Source organism: Gallinula chloropus (assembly GCF_964237585.1).
Source record: "Gallinula chloropus genome assembly, chromosome: 4".
NCBI lineage: Eukaryota > Metazoa > Chordata > Aves > Gruiformes > Rallidae > Gallinula > Gallinula chloropus.
In genome coordinates, this window is record NC_140088.1 from 71,682,196 (window position 1) to 71,708,720 (window position 26,525).

At 41.0% G+C, this 26,525-nt stretch overlaps 1 protein-coding gene across 1 annotated transcript in view; it reads right to left on the minus strand.

The window, feature by feature from the left end:
- The window catches only part of DKK2 (dickkopf WNT signaling pathway inhibitor 2), a gene marked incomplete at both ends in the record, with an annotated part of 39,345 nt that extends 32,877 nt beyond the window's left edge, over window positions 1-6,468 (minus strand). Inside the window, one exon of the mRNA XM_084263919.1 lies at window positions 6,211-6,468. Coding sequence (XP_084120045.1) covers window positions 6,211-6,468 — 258 coding nt within the window. The remainder of the gene's footprint in view (window positions 1-6,210) is intronic.
- Between the last annotated feature and the right edge of the window lie 20,057 nt (window positions 6,469-26,525).

Sequence of the window (26,525 nt, forward strand, 5' to 3'; positions counted from 1 at the left end):
CCTGCTCTGTGCAAAAGGAAATATAAAGGAGCTTTTCCCCCATCAATGCACTACTTTCCCTGATGCCATTCTACTTAAAGATGAGATTCTGTGAGTAAAAGCTTCCTGCTGCAGTATAAACATATTCTGTTGGCAATTCCTTTTAAGAGATCTCTGATTGCAGCATTTCAGACTCACAGGGAAGAGATCACACTGACAGCAAGTCACTGCTTCACTCAACACAAGCTGCCAAAATCCATAGAACTGAACCCTGTCCTCTTGTTCACTGGACCGATAAATATGCTTTTAAAAGCATGCACAGCCTAGTTCACACTTACATGATGCACAGAGAATGAGGAAAAGGGCTTGCAGAGTGAAGAAACACCTCATTCCCAAGCATGTGCAGAGCAGTCCACCTTCGCTTACTGCTAAAAATGCTAAACCAGTGCCATTTGCACTACATATGTGCAACATGCATGTCTCCAAGATTCATTATTGCGCATAGGAAAATTCAATCATATCAAAGCTTAGCTCTAAGCAAATCCCAAGGGGGCGAACCATGTGCTTATGCACTTTGAGGAGGGGGGGGGGGGGGGAAGAACTACTCAAACTTTCTTTTTTCTTCTTTTTTTTTTTTTGTAGCAATGTCCCAGTCTTTCCTTTAGTAAGAACAAAACAGCTGCTACATGAACGAACCCCACATTCCCATTGTGTGTTCATAGCCATTCATTTTCATAACTCAAGTTCTGTTTGTATAAATGCAAATTTATAAATCATCGATGGATTTAGGGCTGATCCCAAGAAAACTAAGATGAACAAAACTATTTTATTTGAAAACTGCTTGTTTCACAGGCAAAATTATTTTTTTGCAAACTAACAAAATAAACTTTCTGATCTACTTGGCTTTTCTATTGGCCATTCACATCCATGGATATGAAGCTCATTGAAGCTGTTTCAAGCTAAAGGTACCAGAAACATAGCCCTGAAGATCAAGGGAAAAAAAAAAAAAAATCTTTCCCTTCCTGCTTGGGCTTGCAGGTGTCCCCCACATTAAATTTTTTACTTATATTTAAAACTTGTTTGGATATATTTAAAAAAATTCATAGATATACAAAACCCACAGAGGAAAGCAGCACTCAAAAACCAAACAGAAGCAGGATCTTTATGGGACTCCTCCTTTGTAGAGTTAAATTCCTCCTAAATGACATTTCCAGGGTGAGGCATTTGTAAATACAACTGTAAAAGGACCAAAGGCGCAACTGACAAACCCTGAGATATGAAGTGCTCGCAAGATACATCCGGTGTTGAGGTAATTAAAATCAAAATTAAGCTTGTGCTATATTTGCATCTGCAAAGCATCAGTTAATCAAACATAATGAGTTAATCAGACTCATTTTTCTGAGGGCAAAATATAATCATGCTTCATCTTTTGTGTTGTCCTTAAACTATGACAGACTTTCCAGACAGAAACTAACTCTTCCTAAGTACTTGCACACCCAACTGCACATCAGCGTCCTGGAAGTTTTCTAGGCATTGTTGCAACATTAAGAGGAAATGGTTGTAGTAAAGCCACTTTATAGAAGCTTTTGCTCTATATTAAGAAGTCAGATAATAATAACAAATTGAAGGGGACGCCAAGCATGACCTAGGAAGGAGATAATACTCTGCATCCCATTTTTGCAATCAAGAGACAAGCCACTCGGCTGTTTAGCAAGACTGTTGCCAGTAAACCAGTATGTCTCCCAGATTCCTAACAGCAAACAGCAAGAGCAAAGAATACATTCTCTGGTGACCTCTGCAGATTTAGCAATTCTATACTATTTTCTACCAAAAAGAAAAAAGAGAGAAAAGCTGTTGCTGGATGTGATTTCTAGGTACTGTAATTAATTTATTTTTAATCCCATGGAGAAATAATTTATACTTTCTTGGTTTCTAGCTATTCAAGATATTGTGGTTACATTTTTTGTGTCTTTGGTACATTTTATTGTAACATTCTCAGGGCATTGCAGTCAATTACTACATCTCATGCTGTTTTACTTGTTACAAAGCACCATCCAAGCGTTTCCTAGCAAGTACTTGTGGGTAACTACGGCCTGTTCAAGAAACACATGTATGTCCATGCATTGATAAGTATGAGATCAGCATCAAAATAGATATTTTGATTAATGCTTTTTTGGGGGGGAAGTAGGAGGGACAGTCCCAGCAGGAAGCACAACCCCAACCAGCAAAGGGAATGAGACACACATCTTGCTGGGGAAAGAGCTGAAGCAATGGCTTATCGCCAAGGCTTGGAAAGGGCAGACGATAATACTGCCCATGGATTAAAGAAAGAAAAAGCCTGGAAATAAGGTTTGGTAGGTCTCAGTTTACCAGATCATTAAAGATGGTTGAGTGCAAAGGAGTGCAAACTGCAGCTGTAGTGGAGGGGACAAGCCTCAGAGGAGAGAGGGAACTGTGGCTCAGGGGCAAGAAGTCAAAAAGATGGTGAAGTGAATCACAGAGCATACAGAGCCATCATCCAGGAATGTATGGAATGGCTATGCCTTTCAATCACAGCTGTAATCAGCGGGATTTTTCCTTTCAAGTTGCATCATTATAGGTGAGCAAGAGCGCTCACATGGGAGAGTTTACCCTAACACAGTGGAAGCTGTGTCTAACATGCAGAAAAAATAATCCACCATCATTGCTAATCTCATTGCCTTCATTTATGGCTCTATTCACTGTATTGTATTTATTTAGGGAGGTGATATGTCCAGCACAATTTCCTACAGAGCTGACACTACTGAGGGGTCAGCTGTTCCTAGAAGCCATTTCTCTAAATCAAGTTTTGAAAGGGAATTGGTGGCAGACAGTACATAGTACCGACCCTCAAAGCAGTAACATAGTCTAATACGCACCGTACGGTCCTAGTCCTGAACATATTTTTCCCTTGTGTAAATGCTGTAGATACTTTCTGATTCTCTGTGAAACTGAGAAAACATTAACAGTTTGTAGAACAGGGGAAACAGGAGTGACATTGAAGAACAGTGAAGACAGTGAAATCTCACCGATTTAGCACGTCAGTGCTTCTCATTCTCTGCTGATCCAAGGTAGTAAAGGGAATAAGAACGGAAAATAAATAATATTCCTCAGAAAGACATAAAAATGTAAGTCTTACTAAAATTCACATTTGCCCCGCCAGTTCCTCCAGCAAGCTGGATCAGCTTGCTGTGCTCATGTGAGCGTTTTCATTAATTTGAACTGGAACTTTGCCTGACAAAGGAGAGCGGGAATCTTCCCTTTCTGGGCAGAAGCACTGTAACTACCAGCTGAAATACATCAGCACTCCAGATAAGCCATGAACTATTGTATCCGTTGATTTATTGCTGATTAAAGACTCCCAAGCTGCTCCTAGTCCTGAGAATTAACATAATTGAAAATGTTATATTAACATATTAAAGAAACGTTCTGAAAGTGTGTTAGCCTACCAAGCTGAATGAGCAAATAGGTTGCTGGCTGATGGTCCTTTCATCAGTTCTGGGGAGAGTCCTCTGAGCTGTCACAACAGCAGAATTTATTATTTTTCCTTTAAGCTGCATGTACTTGGTCCTTAATAAAACTAGTTCCTAGCTATAAACGAGACACTCAACTCACCATTTAATGTTACCAAGATATAAAAAGTACTCCCACCCTTGACACATTATAAATTCCACTAATGCAACAGATAGTTTTAGGAAAAAAAGCATAGCCTATTCTTTTAGCGAACAGCATGTAAAACTTCGGCACAAACTCATGTCATCTAAACAAATCAGGTACTAACCTAATAAGAGAGCACTTTAAAAAAATTATGAAAATGCCATGTCTGAATTGGTTGCAATGTGTGACACTGCAGTTAAAAAAAGCAGCGGCTTACCAACCCACAGTTGCAAGTATCACTAGAGATGCACAAGTTATTACTTTTCCCTGTCTCCCTTATAGTGCTACGCTAATTGCATTGCTTTAGGCAGATGGCTGAAAGCAACATCTACAATTATTGGTAGCAAATCTGAGTCGTTCTATTATAACTGCATCTGCATGAGACCACGCAGAGTCCCGGGGAGAAAGGATGAAATCAGAACTGACAGCCCTTGATGGGAGAGTCAGGCTCTGCTTCCTGGGAGCAAAACTCACTGATTCTCTGGGGGTCTTTCATGTGCTACAAACTGGGCATCTTAACACACATGCCACCTCTTCTACCATTAAGATACTTACAGTGTTGTCTCTGACTTTAATTGTACCTTATGAGTTCACAGAATCACAGAACGTTAGGAGCTAGAAGGGACCTTGAAAGATCATCTAGTCCACCCCCCTGCCAGACCAGGCACCTAGACTAAATCACACAGGAACATATCCAAGTGGGTTTTGAACACCTCCAGAGAGGGAGACTCCACAGCCTCTTGGGGCAGCCTGTTCCAGTGCTACATCACCCTCACAGTGAAAAAGTTTCTCCTTATATTCATACCCGTAACTGGAAATCCCAAGCAAACACTCTGGGTTGGCAAGAAAGGGGCAAATCCTGTGAATACAACTAGTGGGCACTGCAACTTGTTATCCAGGAACTGGGTGAATTATAATCAATCGCTGTCGACACTGCAGTAGGCGTACACTGAAGTGTTAAGGATGCTGTACGCAGGGAAAGGTGGCAAGACTTCCTCAAAAGGCAAAATTACAGATCATGTTTGGGGCTGTACAGGGCAGCCAACACAACTCCCACAACCTGCACAGAAACTCATGAGACTGAGAAAACACTCAGGTCCTATATACTGATTTTTTTGTAAATACACAGAATACAAAAGAAAACCCAAGAACTTATTAAAGAAATGTATTGTGCTCCTGTATTTCTTCAAGGTGATTTAACATAGTAATTATTACAATGTGCACTAGGAAAGAGTGCAGTACTTTAGTAATATGAAACTTCAGCACAGCATCTGTTACTAAACTTTGCTCAGAGGTAAGGAGAGGCAACCAAATTCTGAGTAAATTATAAAACAATTGAGTGGCTAGGGAAAGAAAGCTTGGTGGGGTTTAAAAACAAATTTCTCACACGCAGAAACCAAAATTACCACCACTGTTGTTATGCCTGCGTACAAACCCAAACGATAACATTCAATTATTGGGAAGCTGACGTGAAACGCTTTAGCCAATTCAGTGGATTGCTTGAATTTGCAGCTTCTCTACTGCTTTGAGGAAAACATAGGCAAGAGACAGACCCCTTCAGGCATTGAGTATTTTGCCTTTTTAGTGCTGAACATTCGCAGCTCCCTTGCTGCTACACTGTTGCTTATGAAAAGCAGCTGTATTTGGAGGTACTAATAATACCCAGTAGTATAGTATCTATATTTTCTGGAGAAGCCTATCTCCTTCAACACCGCAATGCGCAACATTCACACCATCCAGGCTGAGACTTGATAGGGAAGTAGAGGACTGATGGCTTAAAATGCCACTTTATAGTTTACCAGAAAGATAGTTGAATGAAGGGAATTTTGTATCAGACTTCCAAGTTTCCAAGCATGGTAGAGAGGAAAGAACACTGCATTAGCAAGTCAGCGTCTCTTTTTCATAATGTTTCTATAGTCTTTGCTTGCTCCCTTACATCAAAACTTCATATTCAGGACAGCTACTCCCTGCTTATCTCAACTGGACATAACTAAACAAGACTTCCACAACCACTAGAGCTTATTTGGACAAGATACCTAAAGTTTATTTTCTGTCATACTAAGCAAATGAATGTGCCTTAAAATACACCGCCTTTTTATTCTCACCATGGAGAAAGAGATCAGAGATCAGATTGCTAGGTGTGTTTTGTGATACCAACATTGTTTCACTGCCATAGAAACAGTTTTCTCTTCAAGCTCAAGTTATCCTCACCTGTTCAAATTCAATTCATTTATTGCCTGAGAATTAACAAGAAATCACTTCCTTTATTTCTAGCAGCCCTTTGAAGGAGTCAAAGAAAGGCTCAACCTGATATTTTCTAAGATTACTTTTTCCATCAGTTATTAATCCTAGAGAGAGAAATGAAAGGTTTCAAAGCTTCCAACTCTGACTTTCACAGTTCTTAACACTGATTATCAATGATACTGTTCCAGACAACCCTGATGAAGTAAATTAATTAATTTAATACAACGAGCTTTGAAAGCTATGCAAGGGGAAGAATTATTTGCATATAGCATGCAGACGGACAAACACTTGAGCAATGAAGCAACATCCTACCTCTCCTTGCCGGTGATAGTGCTTGGGAGGTTTCCCCATCTGCTCTAGCATTTTGCCCTTCTTACTGCTAGCAAGCGTCAGTCCCTGGTGGATGCCTGCAGATCTGTTGGTTGCCTGAGTTGGAGCCTCCCCCATCAGGGTGGACTTGATGGAGTTCACCTTGGAGCTGGAGCTGTCTAGCTGGGAGCTCTCCACGATCAGGACCGCGGCTAGTAAGAGGAGACAGGAGGAGCACTTATTCCACATCAGCACGATCATCTCCCCTCCCCCCAAAAGGGTTATCTTTTTTGTTCTTTTTTCTTTTCTTTCTTTTTTTTTTTTTAAAGCAAAGAAAACAAAAGAGTGGGGGGAAAAAAGTTTTTTAAAACATCTCCCAGAGTTGTTAACAAAGCAATGGATTTCAATGCCACACACTCAAGGAGCTGCTGTTCTGAGAGACACAGGAGAAAAATAGTAAAAAAATAAAAAGAAAAGATCCCCTAGGAGAAAAAAAAAAAACAACCCAACAACAACGTGTCAAGTCTTTAGGCACTGAGCAACTATCAGGTCTGTGCAGTGATGGCTTTTCCCTCCAGGTCCTCAAAAAGTCCAGGCAATTCTTTAGTAACTGAGAGCAATAAGCTACGAGGCAACTGCACCCAGGGCAGCTTTCCACCAGCACGTTTGCCTAAGCTTCAGAGGAAGAGTGAGTGAGTTACTTCCCCCCACTCCTCCTCTCTTGCTGCACAAGCCAGCAGAGAGGAAACTCAAACCAGATCCAATCCAAGCAGCACCGGCAAAAACTGGGCTTAGTTTTCCTTCACTCTCTCTCCCCCTCTTTACTTTTTATTCCCCTCCTCTTTCTGCCTTTTGCCTCAGCCTCAGCAGCCAGCAGGAGTGAAAGCGCCCGGTCTCCTCCTCCTTCTCCTCCTCCTCCAGCACGACCGGTGCGGGGCGAGGGGCTCCGGGCATCCGGCGGCGGCGGGGCGGGCAGGGCGACCCCTGGGACTGGTGTCCCGCCCCGCGGCAGGAGCGCCGGGACACGGCCAGAGGGGTAGACACCCCCGGCGGGCTTCCTGCGCTGCTCCTGTTCGCTCTTGGGGGTCGTCATCAGCCTCCCGCTGCCCCCCCTCCCGTTATTATTATAGCCGCCGGCAGCGGGTGTCCACCCGCTCCCCGCCCCAGCCCGGCGGAGGGACATGCCGTGCAGCGACTCTCGTCCCCTCCGTCCCCCCGCTCCGCTCCCACCTCTCTGGGGGCCGCTTTCTCCCCATCCCGGCGGTCGCCCCTCTCTCCGGTCGGGTGCTGCCCGCGGCGCACGGCCACGCACAGCCCCGCACAGGGGCGCCGCGCCCCCGGCTGCACCTCGCTGCCGCTCCGGCACCCAGCCCGGAGGCGGAGGTTGAGCCTCGCCGAAGAAGACGGCTGCGGACAGGCTTCCCACACGGCTCCCCGAAGCGTACTGCCTGCCGCACGGAGTACGCGCCGAGGCGCCTCAGCTCCCCGAAACGCTCCGGCGTGCAAAAAAGTTGGTCCTGCAGCGCTCTGAGAGCACGGGGTGTCCCGCAACTCCTGCCCGAGCCGCTGAAGTCCACTGCTTGGGTGAAGAGCATGTCCAGCCACCAATGGTGCACCGCACTAGTCCCAAGTGTGACACTGCACAGTGGCACTAGCAGCCCAAGCCACCTACTTTGCATTCATCTTCTCAGGTTCCTCAGCATGAGCACGCATGTGACTGCTGTGAAACTTCCAGGTGCTAGTAACTGCACCCCCACAATCCCAGGCTCTTGGAGCTCCCTGCCACAGCATGAAGGTACTGTGCTTCAGAGACAGGACGATAAATGTGGACACAACGTAAAATTAGCAGAACTGGGGTAACCCTGGGTCTTAACTTTTCCACAGTACCTACAAAAGGGTGCATGCAGAGGACAGCACCGCAGGGCACTTGTGTACTGCACGGGAGCAGCTACAGGCCCTTGTCTTTCCCTGGGCATGTAAGAGTTGGGTGGAGGGAAGAAAAGGTGGTGATAAGGGCAGCCCTCTGGCTATCCCATACATTCATGTACAAACTGCCCGGTCTGGGAACCATGCAGAGAATTTCCATGTTCCCCCCCTCTCCTGAGGGATGCCTTATCTAAGCTAACAACTCTCCAGTTATTTCACCTCTTTCCACAGCAGAAGGAATGAAGAAAACCACGCCTGAAAGTTCATTTCTTCTAAACAAGCAGCTGTGCAAAAGGAAGTTACTAATGCAAGAAATGCCAGGGAGGAGCAAAGCAGTCTTTTGGCACCCAGCACTCCTGCTCCCTCCCAGAGAGCAGAAGCTCTCCTGCGGGCTCAGGAGCTCTCTGCAGGAGTATTCTGTGCACCACCTCACCTTTGGTAAGTTTATTAAAGTGTTGTCTATCGACATGTGACTGCTATCAGTTAGTGCTTGTGTTTGATTAAACAAAGCATCTTGTGAAGATTAGATTAATTTACATCTTTTTCCATAGCTCAAACCTTAGAATTATTTGGGAAGATTTAATCCCATATCACAGGGAAGTTTGGTGGGTTGTTTTTTTTTTTTTAATCTTTCTTATCTAATGCTCTTTTACTTTAGGGGATTGTTACTTGTTTGGGTTTTGAAGTGGGATTTTTTCTGTTTGTTTGTTCTTTAAAGTAACTGAAATGACCTATAGATCTCTAAGACTGGATTTTGAACTGTACTACAGAGCACAGCATTTGCTTTGACTGGGGCTTCAAATGAGCTCACGTTTACTGGTTTTGAAGTTGGAAACAGTTTTCTTAGTATTTGATTTCAGAAAATTAGGTTCAGAAAAAAATTTTTGTCTTCCTCACAGCATTTCCTTTTTCCATCTGGATGCAGCCTTCGATACATGAAAATGACACTTCTTTCTTCAGGCTTGGTTATTCCTGAAAACATTTGTAAGTAAATGTTTCTAAAAGATTAGAAAGCAATCTATTCACAAGAAACTGATAAAAGCCTGGATTGGTTTTGACACCCAGCCCTCCTAGTGTTCCACCCATCCCAAACCCCAAAGCAAACAGATAATTTCATAGAAAGCTGGCAGCAAACCATATAAACACACACATGGGATGGGTAAAATCGCAGTCACAGGGGAGCACACAGTCTGTTCAGAGGTAAAGACGCTGTGTATACGCACGTGCGTAGGCAGACCTGCGATGTCCACCCGCCGCTTCACGTAGGATCAAGCTGACATGGAGAAACACGGACTGGTGACAGCTCCCCGATTTCCAGGAAGTAAATCCTGTGTTTTCTCTTCCTATTACTGTGGACATCCATAGCCACATTTTGTTTTCTTGCTGGTGATAAACACACTGCAGAGAATGCCAAAGTGTTCCCCATACATGCCACCATGGAGCCTTATCTCTGGTCTCTCCTGCTTCACAGATGGTGCCAAATTTGTAAAAAATACCAAATCATCAGGGTTTGCAGGATAACCATATTTTCCTTGTCCAATTTTTTGTGGTATTCTCATCCCTAAGACATTTGATAAAACTATGGGTGGGTCTGGACTATTTGTAAAAGTATACAGGACACTGTGCTAATTCACACATCAAGCAGCCCCCTTTCTCCAAAACACTTTATACAAATCAGAATTTCTGTTACATTTAACTGGGCTCTGAATCTATTAACTGACTTGTCACTCTGGTGACAGCAATAGTAACACCCTTCAAATCATAACTTTTTTGGATCTCTTGTTTGCACTCAAGAAATCCATCTACCCACTTGTCCTTTTCTTCACTGTGCTCTGTAGTATTGTGTACTGTGTTAGTACCAAAAACCAAACCAAAAGAAAAAATACCCACCTGTGTTTCTCTTGCACAGGAGGGAACAGAATTTTCTGAAGTCATCAGTGGAACATTCTCCACCAGAGTTGCTTTGAATAAGGGAGGATTACAAAGGGAACAAAATAAATTGATGAGACACGCAAAGAGAATCCATGACAATAAAAAACACAAACTGATGACCTCATGGAAGTATCATTCAGCCATTCCTGAAACAAATGGACATGTGTGGCATTAGAGACAGGCACAGAGCACCTAAAGGACCAGACTGTAAGTAGACTCTGTCTAAATTAAATAGCCATGAATACATCAAAGTTATTGTTTAAATTAACAAATGTAAAAAGCAAGCCACATTCCAAACCCTTTGATGTAAATAACAAGGTCTCCATATATTCATAACCTCTAGAAATTTGAGGAAAACTAGGGAGGAATGCTCAAAGTTTTTCACATATTTAAGAACCGGTGCCCAAACTTGTTCCTAAATCAGTCCTGATTCAGTAAAGTATGAATGAGTATGAAGTTCATCAGTCAGCTGGATTCAACTAACCTTCCAGACATTAATTTAAATTCAGTGGGAATGGAAGCAGGGACCTTTTCAACAGGGTAAGACCTGTCTTGTAACTCACACCACCGAATGGAAGACAGTTTGCAGCATCTCAGGGGAAATGGAACCCCGACAGATGGATCACTCCAAAGGAAGCAACAACCCATGTCACTGCAGGGTAGCTGCTGCCAGACCAACATGCTGCTCAAGACTGAAGAAATCAGAAGTAGATGGATAGAACACTAAACCTGTTTTGGAGAAGAGCTTTTTTCTTTTTTTTTATTCCCCCTCCTTAGCAGAAGCATGATCTATAAGATAAATAGAAATGAACTATTTTTGTTTTGTGGGTTTTAATCTTCACTTTTAACTAGCATTCAGCCCATGCCTTCAAGATGATCAAATACAGGCTTCCAAACCTAGGTGTGGATTTCCTATGCTCCTCATTGCAGCAATTCTTGTGTCCTTTAAAGACACAGATTTGCTTCACAATACCTCCTCAAATAAGATGGTAAGGTGGCAAAAACACAAATAAGCATCTCTGTTTTTCAGATTTATGTCTGTGCCACTACAAAATATATTTTGAGAGACACCAAGAACTTCTAAAACACGTAAGTGTCATAGGGTATCTAACAGAGGAATCAGCTACAACACACAGTGGTAGAGTGCACAAAGCATACCAGGTTGCTACACTCTTGAAACCAGTCAGAGAGTGTTTACTGTTAAGTCCACCACTAAGTTTGGGTGCCCAGTTTGAAGAAGATAAGGCACACATTCTTTTCTTTTCTGTGTCAGACATTTCAGAGCAATACAGTCTTTCACCCTAAACAACATCTTGCAGCTAACTGTACAGCATAATGGAAGAAGAATCACCCCAAAAGCCACTGTCAGTGGCAAATGATGCAGTCACTAGAAATCTCTCATCACACACCGCATTGCAGAGACCAAACCTGCTCCTGACCAACGTGTATATAACCACAAATCTTCCTGGGATCCTCCAGAGGTGGCACTTAAGCTCAAACTCGGGGGGGCAGATTATTTGAAGACCCCCATACTCAGCTCTAACTGTTAAAGTCTCCTGCAGATTTCCAGTAGGCAGAAGGGGAAGCTGTGCTGGTTACAACCCAGACACATGCAGCTCAACAGTCAAGAGGGCAAAAGTTCATTAAACACGAGTGAGACCTCCAGCTGCCAGCACTGAGAACTACATCACTGAGCCACAAAAACTCGCTTCTCATTTAATGTTTAAAATATCTACGTTTCAATACAGAAATATGCATTTACATGTCTTTGGGACTAAGTTAGCAAGCTTAGCGTAAGAAAAGTCAGATCTTCTTTTGTCTTATTTGCAGCCGTACAGAGGAGACACACGACAGAGTAAAGCTTGTATATATTTCTAAATCAGGTATTTGCATCCTGAATAAATGCTGGAAGCTTAAGTGTGCCAAACACCTATTTCTGTTTTACAAATGCCTTTGTGTCTCTTTTAACTACACTTGTTTATAAATGTAATAGGAAAAAAAAAAAAAAAAGATGGTTGGCCTAAACAAACTTTTTATAGAATTTGTCCAGTTTTGCTAGTTAATACTTGCCAAAATTAAAAAGAAAAAAAAAAATCAATGTTAGTATTTTCATTGAAAAAAATTTTAATTCAATTTTCCCTATTTCGTCATTTTTCTGTGTGAACTCCTCCCTTATATTCTTTGCAGGGAGTTCCATTAGATTCATTGTAGCACTTTTAAATTTCTTCTTGAAGGAGAGGGCATTGTATGGGGGCAGGAAAGGCATGGAAGAGTAACATTGTTTCTTTATTTCTCACACGTGCGTGCACACACACACAGTTCTTCCTCTGAAATTTTATCAAAAGTAGATGTTTGGAAAAGCCAAAGTCTAGCAGAAATCAAGACAAAAGCTAGAATCAATGCAAGAAATTAGTATGTTCGGTTTAAGGACAAAAAGGAAATACAATGAAAGTGGAGAGATCCTTTACCCAACCTCTTCGAAAGGGACCAAATTACATACTGTAAATGTAAATTATGGGCAAGATTATAATCCTGTGTGTTTTATAGCATCTATATTTTAAGCCACTTGCCTTCAGTTGAATCTCTTTATTTATACCAGCTTTAGTCCAGTCTAATGTCCTATGTTTTTCTTTCCCTTAAATAAGCAAAATTACCTGTTATTCAAATTAAATGTGGTTTTAATTCTATATGAAGCATTTTGGGATACTTTTTGCATGAAGGACAATCTGTAACACAGAGGTGTATTGTTTTTTGTTATTATTTTTTAAGTTCACCAGCTGCATTGAATTTCAATTGCCCCTTACAGCAACTCTCACAATTTGGATATGGCCAAACCTCCCAGGGCAGCCCCTGGGGCCTACTCTGTCTTTCATTTAATGTCTGACTCAAAAATTCAAATTAGGACCATCAAGCAATATATAGTTTTGTTAAGGCTGCAACTTAGTGATATAGCAGTTTCTTAAAAAAAAATGGCATATTTAGGGAGTTCCTTCCTCTTTGTCCTCTAGCTCTTTATGAGGATGTGTTTTGGGCTCATTTCTCTCATTTTCACCATTTTTTTATTCAGCTTACAACCAAACCCCCCTCCCCAAGAAAGCTTTCCATAGAAAGCAGCACAAGGGCAAGCCAGCACAGGCACTATTAGTAGGATGGGGACAAAGAGTGAAGGGACAAAACTTATCCCAACAGATAATATTTCAACTACTCGTTAGAGTTTATGCCATGTTTTCACTAGTGCTGAAGTCCATAGGTGTGACTACTGCCCCAAGAGATGGCCTCCTCCTGTGTCTCCTGTGACAGAGGACATTTGCAAACCGCAGCTCTACGCCTGCCATCCAAAAGTGAGCCCCTTCTGCAGCCACTGGGACAGGCTGCTGGGTGGGTAAAGCTGTTCCTCCTCATCCCTGACTACTCTGTGCTGTGGGACACGCTGTCAGTGCAGTGCGAGGACAGTGTGGTGAGGTACTGGCAGCAGCATCTTGGCATCGCTCCTTGGGACTACCGGAACACCCAGCAACCAGAGCAAGCCTGCACAGCACCTGCTGGGCTGCCACTACGAATCACCCCTGGCATGGGTTTGACATCGGCTGTGGAGCATCCCTGTGCTGACGTCGTGCCTCCGTAGCCTGCCCACATCAAGAGATCCCAGCTCACTCCCCCTCTAAAGGTTACCCTCTCCCCCAAAACTGTCTGTAAGTGCAGCCACTGGTGTAATTGCTGCCTGGCCCAGCTGAGACATGACGGGCAGCCCTGGCTGCAGTCAGAGCAGGAGGCACAACCGCAGCCCAGAGAGAGGCAGACTCGCAGCATGCAACCCTAGTCATGGAAACAGGAGAAGAAATATCACATCCTTTGATTTCTGTATTTTTGGGTCTAATTCCTAATGACACACTCCTCATAAGCAGGAAGGCAAATGATGCAATAAAACTGTTTTGAAATCCATATTTATGATTTTTCTCCTGCTGATTTTTTTTTTCAAGATGACAAGTACTGAATGTTACTGTTGTTCCTCATAAATAACTCCTTTTCCTGATTAAAACAGTCCAGGATGGTGTCACAGTTAATTAACGACAGTGTGCTGTGACTGGCTTGATTGCTCACAGTTCAGGATTTGAATCAACCCCTCTGACAAGCATTAACCCTTCGGAGTAGGAGTTGCCAATTTCTTGGGAGGGCGACAAGAGCAAAGGGAAAAACTCCCACACCGCCAAAATTAATAACCATTGATGAATATTGCTTCAAAAGCCAAATGTAATAACCACTCAATCTAAATTACTTAAGTCATTTAATTATTTTCTCCAAAATATCTTCACTGTATCACCTAATGGAACTTGGCCTGACCAAGCTCCCAGAGCAATATGCATTTCAGAGGAAGTACTTTCCAAAAGTAAAGGTTTTGGCAAACCATGGGAGAGGTGCGGGTCTGTGCCCAGGGGGCCAGAAGCTAAACTCTCTGGTCTCCCTGACAGGAGCAAGCCACATGCACAGAGCAAGAGCAGCAGCAAAGGTCAGGAGGAAATTTCTCCTCCTTCTCCCACGTCCATGTGCAGGACTGCTGGTGGCCCCACCACAGCGCTCCCCACAGCACACAAAGCCCTGCAAGGAACCGTGAGTGCGTTGTGCTGCTGTGCATGCACAGCACGTGGCTTTCCAGAGGATCACAACACACAAACCAAAACACAAATTCGCGGTAGCCCAGAAAGGCGGCTGACTTGATATGGAAATAGCTGCAATTTCAGCCGCCTTTCCCCAGCTGCATATGTTGAAGAGTTGTTAAAACAATAAAAATACTTCTAATTAGCAAGTCTACATACACCCATTTTCTTTGCAATATTCTTGGCAATATTGGAGCCAAGTTACTCAAACTTTCCAAAGAAAAATAACCGTAAGGAAAATTCCCTTCTCAGGAATGAAAGCAGCAGAAAATTATGAGGCTGAAAAGGGAGTTAGAATGGAAACCATTGTGCAACCTTCACTATAATAAGTACTGAAAAAGCTGATTGCTCTTTATTGCATGTATTCTGCGTTTGTGATAAATGCAGTCATATCTGAAGACTGTATCAAACAGCAAATGTAAAAATATTTTCAATCTTTTGCTTTGGCTTGCAAACCTACTTTAAACAAATGTTTTTGCAGCTAGGATGGCCTATCTACAGGCTGCAGTAAATCTGCTCTCAGAGAAAGAGTAGAGCCTCTCCTTTGCAAAAACAGGAGTGAGGGAAGTGGCTCCCTTCTCAGTGTGATTGCTCAATTTTAAGTTCCTGTCTTTATTTAAGAAAAATCTAAAAGATAGGTAAGTCTTCTAGAACACGGCCCCCCATGGATGGTTCTTTTAGCACAAGTGTGCTGTTGTAGAATCAGGAGATAATATAACATGACAAAAATTCCTTATTTACAACAGAAACATTTATGCTGAATGGTAGTTCATTACAGTAAAAATCTGTTCTACTAGCAGGCTAATAGGCCTACATTTGACAACCTGCCTCTCCAACTGGGTTGTGTTTAAAAAAAGATAAACGCAGACTTTATGAATAATTGTCCAAAATAAGGGACATCTCACTTCTCTTAATGAAATGTCTGCAATTTAATGTAATTTCTGATTAACTTATTCCATCCGTTCCAATATGCTTACAACAATTGGCAATATATAAAGTGTCTAAGTAAAGACTGCTTTTGAGAAAAAAATTTGAACATTTTGCTTTGCACAAGTATTTGACATTTGTGATTTTTTTTAATTCTGATGTGTTTCAAAACAGATTTTCCACTGAAAAGCCAACTTAATGACTGCTTTCTGACCGCTTACAAAGGTGTGCTTTGCAGGGGACAGTGTTAGCTGGGAAAGAAATGAACAAAGATTTCCATACACAATTTTCACAAAAGCAGGAAATGAACAGATTTGTATCCCACTCCTGCAGAGCAAAAACAGAGAACCTCAAGCTAGCACTGAAGATAGACTATCTCTTTGCTGTATCTGTTGTGGAAAGTGGACATCAAAAAAAGAGGTTCAATCCATACTGCTTTAAAGACACTGCCTCTACGTCGGCTAAATAAAGTAGCAGCAGAATCCAGAGTTACATGACTTTTCTTTCCTCCTCTTCCCTCCCAAATCTAAAAACAGGGTAACATTAGGATAACAATTCAACCAACTGTGCAGTCTGCATTCTTGATTTCTTGCACAGGTGATGGAGCGCAACTGCCAAGCTCAATAGTTACAGGCATGAACTGTGTATTGTGGTTTTACTCTTGTGCATGTACATTTACACCCCTTCCATTTGCAGTTGCTCCCCAATTTTTGTCTCAGCATAAGATGATGACAAAAATGATCAGAAGAGGAAGGAAGAAGAGCTGTTTCTCTTTGATGTGCAGCCACTGTGATAGAGAAGGGAGCTTGCTTCACTGTTCAAAACACAAATATCCCAGGGAGCATCTAAATTCTGGCCTTTGGTAATTAAGAGACAATAGCTGTGTAAACCTCAGCCTAAGCTTCCCAAAGCTTGGCTTTCTCTAGTGCTGTGCTCCAGGACCTGCTCTGGTCCAGATTTTTCCAGCTGAAAGAGTTAATTGGACCTTTTTGCCAGCCTTACTCAGCATAATTTTTCTGGAAAGAAGTTAGTACTTGAACCTCAAGTGGTGACTCGAAGACCCCTGACAAATTAATTCTGGGTTTAAGTCCATTGACACCGATGGAGTAACACAAGGAACAGAACTAGTCCTTTGCCTTTTTTTTGCTATGATCCACAATAGGCAGCTCTATTTTTCTGCATAACAAGTACCAGAATACTGAATGTACTGGCTGCCAAGAAATGCAGAACAAACAGTCTTACATGTTTTTCCCTTTATTTCCATCATCTGACCTTTGCTTTTTAATGTCTTAGGAGCAAGCTGCAACTTTATTTACATGTATAATCTAGATGAAATGCTAGTTTGTGTGTAGAAAGCTATGTGGACTTTGATCTTTGAATTTGATTTTCTTTTTTTTTTTCAAAGCAAAACATAATGAATTAATGGAAACATGGAAATGTTAGGTTTTAGAATGAGTCTCATTTCATGTTTCTGATTCTTTCAGCCCAGGCTAAATCTTTTAGGCTTCCCTAGAGGCTTGAAGCATTAGTTTGCAGCCCAAAATACTGACTTGTACCCTGACATAGTATGTACTGAACTCACTCATATCGCTCATTTCAATAATGACAGATTTTGAAACCCCACGGAAGTACTTGACGGCAACCTCAAAATTGTATAAAATACCAGTCATGAAAGGATGAATTATTAAATTATTAAAACAGTGGAATTCAAATGAAGAGAAAAAGTAGAAGATAACAATAGGGAAAGGGAACAAGTACTGAGACAGTCAACAAGTAGTAAATCAGGTAATAATCTAGGAATGTTTTAGTGTGCGAGGGTAATAGGTTTTAACCAAAGTTTTCAATGCTGCAGCTTACTGCATCGGCTCTATTTCAATTTTGGACATTCCATTTACATTTTAACATCTCAAGGGTTTTTGCTTCTATGTATTTGCCTAGACTTGGCTCTGATTGCCCATGTGCAAAGAAGACCTCACGTCTACCCCACACTTTGTGTTTGGGCCGATCTTCCTAATTTTACATATCAAATAAAAAAAAGTTGTTACTGCTACATGCTAAATCTTTTTTGGTCAGGAATTTTTCACAATGGTAAAAAATCTGCAATGTTGAAATGGGGGAAATGAAGAGGAAATAAAAATAAAGCATGAACTTCGATAATTTGCTTCTTATTAAGCAAAGTATAAACACTGATATTAATTTATAATTCTGTGTAGACTTACTGAGAAAGTCTTTTATACCCAATGCATCACAAGCATACTATTGTGTTAAAACCATACTGCTTTATGTAAAAGTCTGAGCAAGTTCTTCACAGAGATTCTATAAGCAATCAAAATGAAATTAAAATGGGATTACTCTTATAATATCTGTTTAACTATTTTTAAGCATAGATATTGTCTAACTACACATCTTTATTATCTCTATCCCCACTGGTTTACAGGTGATCATCAACAGCATTACTGGGGCAGAAGCAGCAAGTATCTTTGTGGAACTAACCCCCTCCTAAATTGCATCCTATTATCACGTGACCCTGTTAAAATGCTAAGAGACTAGTCACTTTTATTTGCTACCACATACAATCCACACCGTTAGTAACAAACCATTAAAGCAACCCACGTAGTCACTATCACACCTAGGTACACTTCAGGAGGAGAAAACAAAAAGAGAGTGAGAATCTAGTGCACTTCTCAGAGGATGCCATCTACTACTTGAGTTTCTCATGGGAGCAAGAGTGGAATTAACTCTAAGGCAAGTGCCCAACCTAAAGCAGCCGGGAAGCGGAGCTCTGCTGCTTCAGTGAAAGCCACTGCCTGTCACCTTCCATTCATTACCAAAGAGTCAAAATTCCCTCAGAAAAAAAAAATCAAGGTGATTAAAAGCACACACACTCATTCTCTCTATCACTCTGATATGATAAAAATTATCCCATGGTTCATAAAAATTGTATTTACAGATGTCCAGCCAATTACAACAGCATTTGATAGCTTTTTCATTCTGCAGCAACTTGGGTGCCATGCTCATTTTCAACTTGGAGTTGTATTATTTTTTTTTTTATTGCACGGTTTGAACTGAGAATATACATAATCTACTCTAGTTCTTAAGTTTTCATATGATAGGAGATAGGATTAATTTGTCAATATTTTAGAGGACATACATTCCTACAGGTCCATCGTTCTTTCCAAGGTGGGGAAGGTGACCGATGTTTCCAGAAGACAAGTGCAGTAGATGGGGATGTTGTACAGCAAACTCAGTTAATCTCTGCAGTTCAAAATTCTCCTGGAAAGAGAAGAGCAAGCTCAAAAAGCAGTTAATACTGAAGGAAAGGAGCACATGTCCTTGCATCTTTTAAAACCTCTCAGAACTGTTGAATAGACCTCCTGTCAGCGTGTCAGATACCAAGCTTCCCAAGACAAATGAAACCATCTCAGTTTCACAGGACTTGTAAAGCAAGGACGTACGTAACCTGCTTTCTCAAAACACACGTGCTACAAATAAAGATATCAAGTGTACTGACATTTCTGCATTACAGCTTAAAATAACATCCTGTATGATGCCTATATGCTGTGCTGTTAGCTCAGTTTTGGATTTTCTAAACACTGGGTTTGCTTTCAAAGAATAACGCTCTGGTTCCTGTACAATACATCAGTATATTGGCTCTTCAGCTGGGAAAAAAAGTTAAGAATGTGTGGGCTTTGGCTTCAAAATTAACCATGCCTTAGTAATCTAGTATACTAAACTGTTTCTTATTAATGTATCATGCAAATACTCTCCAGTCCTCCCGCAAGTCTGACACTTTCCCAACATATCAATAGCAAATGTTCTGTGAAATGCAACTTTTCTGATGTAGGCCACCCTGACTTTCAGTGTGATCTCAACCCACCATCCAAATCTTCATGGCAGATGCAGAATGGGGATCTTCTTTAATAAGAGAAACAATACTAAAAATGAATCTTGCTAGTTGGATACATCGAGTTTGCTTTTCTTCAGTAGAGATGGCTGCTTTTTCTAAAAAGAACCCCAAACTTCCCCCCCCCACAAGTAAGGCTAAACAGAGTTAAGTTTGTTGTGTTTTGTTTACTGACTCAGAACATAAGGTAATTTAGGGCAATGGTTGGTATCAATCCCCACTAATATAACCATGCGACTTAAAATACAATTTTGAAGTGCGTCAGCTTAACCCCAGCTGTTTTCCGTCTTACTGCAGATGAGACAGAGAACGTATCCAGGGACTTTTGTTACATGACAAACGAACTTCGCAGAGGCTCTGCAGCAACTATCCCCATTTCCCAGAGCAGATTTTTATTTAATGTTGCTGTTGCTATGTCACCTGGCAGCACCAGCCAGGTTCACATCTCGTCTCCAGACGATGGATACAACTAAGCGAGCACACAGTAGTGTCATATCAAGCTATGAGAGCTATTTTTAAGTTGGCTGGGTGCTGGCTGCAGGAGACAGCAGGTTAATCTGCCCTGCTATTCAAGTGGTTTTGTGGTTTGCCCTGGGCTGACAACTGCCCCACCTAGATTACTACCAGCACCAGGCTGACGCTCATGCTCACTCTTTCAAAGCCACCTCTGCACACTTGACAGCAGCCCACAGCTCAGGCATCACCATAGGTTCTGGCCCCAATGGAAGATGGTTTAAAACTACATATGAAGAGCAAGGGAGGAGTACATAACTGTAGTTTAGTTTTTATAAACTTATGTTTTACATCTTTTTCACTCAATCCAAGCCTCAATCTAGTCTCCTCTGTGCCTCAGTCATATCGTCCTTCAGAGGCTTTTTATAGGCACAGTTTAAAAAAAAACCCTCAAGAAATTATTAAAGAGGATAGCTTTTATTTTTTACCTATTACATAGGTGGCTTTTTATCTCCCCTCTGTTTTTAAAGTTATCTGCACACATGCACTGTGTTTTTTTCCCATATAAGTGTACATTTATCATTTCACAAAAGGAATACAAACAGTACAGCAGAGAAAAGCCATGTGAACTGTGTGAAGGCAGATCCAGGGTGGCTCATGACTAAGTAGAGGAGAAAGATGAGAGGAAAAAAAAAAAAAAAAGAGTGCTCACATCAGGGATGGGAGTCAAAGTGACGAGGTTTGGAAGGCTAGGTGGGGCTGGATGTTGACCAGACACTGGTACCTGGAAAACATAAATGAAAAACTAAAAGAGAACAATGCCATGATCATTGACATAAGTCAGGGAGAAAAATTTAACAAATGTGCTTCAACTGACTTGCATGTCAGAGAGGAGCTGGCAGACTTCAGTGGCCACTCATGGACCACACAAACATTTCACCTCTTTCCTCTTTAGGCTTGGACGGGAGATGAACAAACAAGCTCAGCAAACAATGAAGTTAGAGTCATTCTGCAGGGCCAAATCCAAAAGAATCATTGCACTTTTTCTTGTTTGTTTCTTTGCTCTCTTTTAGTTGCAGCTCTTGGAGCTAGGAGATGAAGAACGATGCCCGGAAGAAACAGGCGCTACTGCTTAACCATATTCTGTCTGTACCAGTAAGAGTTATGACTAAAGTGAGGTCCATAATCTGGCCCAGGACTCCCAAAGTGATGTCTTCTGCCATATTTCATTCATCACCTATTCTTAACCAATCAATACTACACCTGTGCCTTCTCATTCCAGCAAAAGCAAAGTTGTTATATTTGTAGATGACATAAACGGCTTTGCATTCAGGAATAATAAGGGACATGGCAGAAAGCAAATAAGGGGAAAAATAGCTTTGCTAGTGTTATTTGGATTATGCCTTTTTTTTAACCCCAAAATTGAAAGCAACTGGAAATACTTGGGAATTCAGGAGGTTTAGGGGTTGTTTATACAGCAGATGAAAACAACTGACCCAAATGCTTCTAAGTTTTAAAGCTCCAAGGTAGGGGAATAGTTTATATATTAAAAACGACCGGGTCCTCTAGATTCTATTGCCTACAGAAAACCTAAATCTCATATAATTGTTTGTAAAAATTTATTTCCTTTAACATGTGTGCAGGATTAAGTGGTTGTGAATAGAAATGCTAGATATTCTGAAATATTTGTAATGAATACCTGAGTTGCTTATTCTGGCAGCTTCCATAAGAAGGGATCAGCGTGGTATCTACATTTTTTTTTCAGAGAAACATTAAGAAAAAACCAGTAAGAACAAAGAAGCGGATAAAATTTACTTCAGAGTAAATTGTGGAGCATACCTCTGCCTCAGTTCCCTGGTAAAGGCTCTACATGCATACTACAAGAGTAGTCTAAGCTTCCTTTCCAAGCAAGGTACTGGAACGAGACATTTAAGTGGACTGCAAGTATAACGTCTATTTGCAAAGCAACAATATCTGATTTATACATTTATTTTCTCCTCTTGAAGCAGAACTTTATCTTCGGGATTGTAAAATACAGTCACATGCCCTCTAGTGAGCTACACGGCAACTGCATCTTCCTAGGAGAACTCATCTCATTTAAGAGATGTTTCTTTACACTACTGTGTGTAATTCTCAGAAGTATTCGGTATGTTTTGAGCTCAAACCTTCTCAATCATCTATTTCTCTATGAATCCCTATTTTAAGGACAGGAAACAATGTCCTGAATTAGGGAACACAAATACTTTGTTGTGAGAGCAACATCTAAAGCAAAGCTAGACTTCAGAACTACAAAAATCCTCTTGTTAAGTATCAAAGGCTCAAGCATATCAAGAACATTTTCATAAGAGTTTTCATATCACCTGGAAGAAAAAAAAAATCCTAATGCAAGAAATAAATGCACAGGTTGTTACTGATTCAAAAGCTGTAATAATTGTACTAATAGTAGTATTACAGCTTGGATGTGCTTTTCTGTGTTTTGGAAATAAAATCTTTCTACCTACTCGCTACTGAGTGAAGCAGACTGAGGAGCATCTCCTAGCATGTGTGCCTGTATCAAGCCTTTCAGGACTGGAAAGTCTGTCCACTTTTAGGCAGTAGACATTTGGAAATGAAGCCCTATTGGTGTTGAGAAACAGTGCCTGTGGCAGGTTTATACCATGCTAACACTCGCCTGGTGGATATTCAGCCTTCTCCTTCAGTGGACACTTGTCAAATAAATCAAGATGCGTCACGGGCCACACGTGCCTTTTATGCCACAGGCTGGCAGCTCCTGCTTTAAAGCGATGCTCTCATTCTGGCTAGATAGTTCAGGTCTCAATCAACAGCTTTCACCATTCATGAGTACAGTTTAACATACACTTAAAGTTCTACAGGATTTGATTCAAACCCAAGATCACTCAAAGCTTGTCACGGTTCCTTTTTGCTCATTTGTGCCCCCCTCAGTGCATCATTGCCCTTAAAGACACTTACTCTGTCACAATACATAGTACTTGGCCTGATACTAATAAAGCCTGATTCATATGAAAAGAATAATAATTGCTATTTCCAATGGTAATAATGAAGTGTCTTATTCACTTTGTACAAGTTGCAGATGCACAGAACATGTGATTCCTATTCTATTATAATGATTATCATTCACCATTAATAAAAAATGGCACTATAATTATTCTGAAAGCAACAACAAAAAATAGAGCAAAATTTATTATTAATCCCATTTCTCTAGATATGCTCAGAAAATGGCATAATACATCAGGAAAATTAGCTGCTGACATACAGATTATATATTACGTTTGAAATGTCAGTCTCATCTGAAAAGTATAAAATGCCTTTTTGAAATGTTAATTGATTTTTTTGGTGACAAATGAGGAACTTGTGTATCCAAGTTAGGCAGTACAAGTGACTGTCATTCACTATTTTGTCATACTAACAGCTTTAAAACAAAAAAGCAGCGTAACAAATGTACTTTCCAATTGTTAGGCTCTGGAATATTTTCCAGCTAACAATCTTGACCCATACACTTGATTGAAGTCCTTCTTTAGCTATGCTAGGTTCAGCTGCGTACTTTGCTCCTGGCTTAAACATATTTCAGCCTTATTTTATGGGCTCACCTACCTAAAGAGACACATCAGGTCTAAAATCCCCTTTCCACAGGGAATAGCTGCACATTGTAAATGTGTTTTAATGTAAGTCTATCCCTGCTATGAAGGAGTTTATGTAGAAGTTACTACCACTGTCTAAAAACCTCATCATCCCAACTGGAATAGTAGTTGGAATTTGTCCATGTTGGGCAACAACAAACGACTTTCACATGAAGAAGGTTATCTAGATGCAGCAAGGTAGTGATTCCAGGGGAAATTATTGCTGACAACATAACAGAGTCTAGTTAGAAATGCAAGGAACATCTTAGAATATGTAAAAGAATAAGTACAATGCCTGGACTGGACTTATACCGCTTTTCTCTGGTTCACCATTTTGTCATTGGTGGATGCCTATCTCTTTAGTCAATTGTTTATAACAATAAAATACATTATTTATATTAATAAAATCTATTTGTTAGCAACAGAGCCTGATTCTTACCAAATATGGTTCTCTTTCTTTGTGTAGCCCATTACGGGTCATAACCAAAGGAAAAAAAAATGAAGTTTTACTATTCACATCAGAAGCTTTCATAATGGATGAATGTTTATTTCCAAAGCTTTCACCCAGAAGTAGAGATCAGAACATCTGTGAGGAGGTACAACTACATTTATACTTGGAGGAATAAAGACCATCTTTTCATACTGACAGCGGTCTGCTGAATTTCCCTCCCTACCAGGTATCCCTACCAAGCTATAAAGTTCATGATCCTAAAGATAACTCAGTGTATTTGGAAATCTTGCCAAGAGAGCTTTGACCTGGTGTATGCACACAACATTTTTACAAATGTGTTATTTCTTTTTAAAATCAGTCTGCCTGTGTCATCTTTGCACCTAAGCAAGAAGCAGAGCTGTCTCCTTATTAATTCTGTGTGAAAATATTCTTCCTACACTAATAAGGCTTTAGTCAGGACAATAAATCACCTAAACCTGCAATCAGGCAACAGAATATAGCCAAATACTACTAAAACTTATGAACTTCTAAATAAGAATTCAGCAACCACCATTCATTTCCCCACCATCTAAAACCTCATAGCCCAGCCCTTCACATTAAAGTTTAGTAACCTGCCAGCACCATCTCTTCATTGTTGTGAACCATTATGGGGGGATGATAATTATCAAAATACCCTGAGCTCAATAAACATAATCTTCTTGGTAACTAAGATAACTTGGACTCAACTTTGAAATGAAATGAGCTAGACACTTTCCTCTGAATAACGGTGGTGTTTTTGTCCATGCCCCAACTTAAAGATTTGTGCATGTATGTTTCAGAGCTGCTGAGCCCCTAGAGCTCACTCTGCTTTCAGGAACGTCTTTCCCTAGCTCTGACAAAAACACTGGAGGAGAGCTAGAATAGCAAACCTGAGTGAAGGTTACATTTGGAATCCCAGTAGAAGACAATTTACAGCTCATCCTCTCCTGAGATGACCAAAATGTCACTCCCTGCAGGCAAGTCTGTATGTATTGTAACTGCTTGAAGTTACATGCAGTGACCCAGTCCCGAAAGGAGACACTTTCTGAAGCATTAAGAGCAATGTTAGAACCTTTGTCCCCTCCATCAACTCTTTCACTGTTGTGTTGATTAGAGGTGATGGTGCCCCAGGCTCACATGCTGGCCTCTTAGATAAGAGATGTCATAAAGGCAGATAACTGCATCTCCGTATTAGGAGTCTTACCTAAGTCTTATGGTGTTGGACAGGAAAGCCTCTGAAAACACACTCCTAGGCAATAAATGATAATCAAACATGCTTCAAAAGAAGTTAAGCAGAGCTCTGAAGACGGAACAAGAAAGCAGTCTACATACACAAAACTTGTACTGTGCCATAAATCTAATCTATGTCTCATTCAGAATTAACTGCCCTGCTCTTGCTCTAATGAAGTACAAGGCCAACATATTCTGCCCACCTTCACTGAAAGCCAGTAATAAAGCTGTATGTGTCTCTGTGCAGCATCAAAACAGATTTCACATGATTGTTTTAAATAGCAAGAGGACTGCATGGAAAGATGTCTGTATTTTCTTAATAGCTGTAACCACACTACACAGCACATGTCAAAATGCTGAAAAGAGAACAGATTCCCGATGCTTTGTACGATGTATATAGTTTCTTTGCTTTGATGTCTCTGCTTCTTTATTGTATTAAATTATCTGGATTAAAAAAGACAAAAAAAAAGAAGGTTGTCTTTTGTCTTATTACTGAACTGTCAAACATTATTTAAGCTAAGAGAACAGCCAGAGCCTCCACAACAATTTGGAGAGTGAAGGATGGAAGAAAGAAAGTTCTTACATATCCTGCCTATTTGCATGGTTAGGTATTTCAGCCACAGAGATGCTAGGAGACCACATTGTTGTAAAAGTTGCTCTAAGTGACTTTGAAAACTTATATTAAAAGTTATCTAACCTACCACTCCTTAGGGGACTCCTGCATCCCCCTTCCACCACGTTTTTCTGCAGCTCTCCTACCTCTCCTACATTCCCGACGGGCTTTTGCACTGCAGGATGGAACAGTGACAGCAAGTATCTCTGGTCAGTGCTCTGGGGATCTGAGTGAGATTTCTTGCATGCTTTTTCTTCTAATAAGCAAGCATGACAGAGAAAAAAAAATAAATTTCTCTTTTTTTTTAATATCTAGGGAAAATAGCCTGCCAACAGGAATTATAATCCATACAGTGACTTTTTTTCTTTACCTGGAGCATCTTTAAAATCAATACCAGCTGTTGCAGAGAAGGATTTTGGTGCCCTAAACAGAGATTTATGACTTCAGGAGAAGGAATAAGCAAGACGAGCACAGAAATCTCATAGAGGAAAGATTCTTCTGCCATGGCAGAGAGCTATACATCAAATAGACCTGTGTCTGCAGAGGAGCTGAGAAAACACTCCTTCAAATC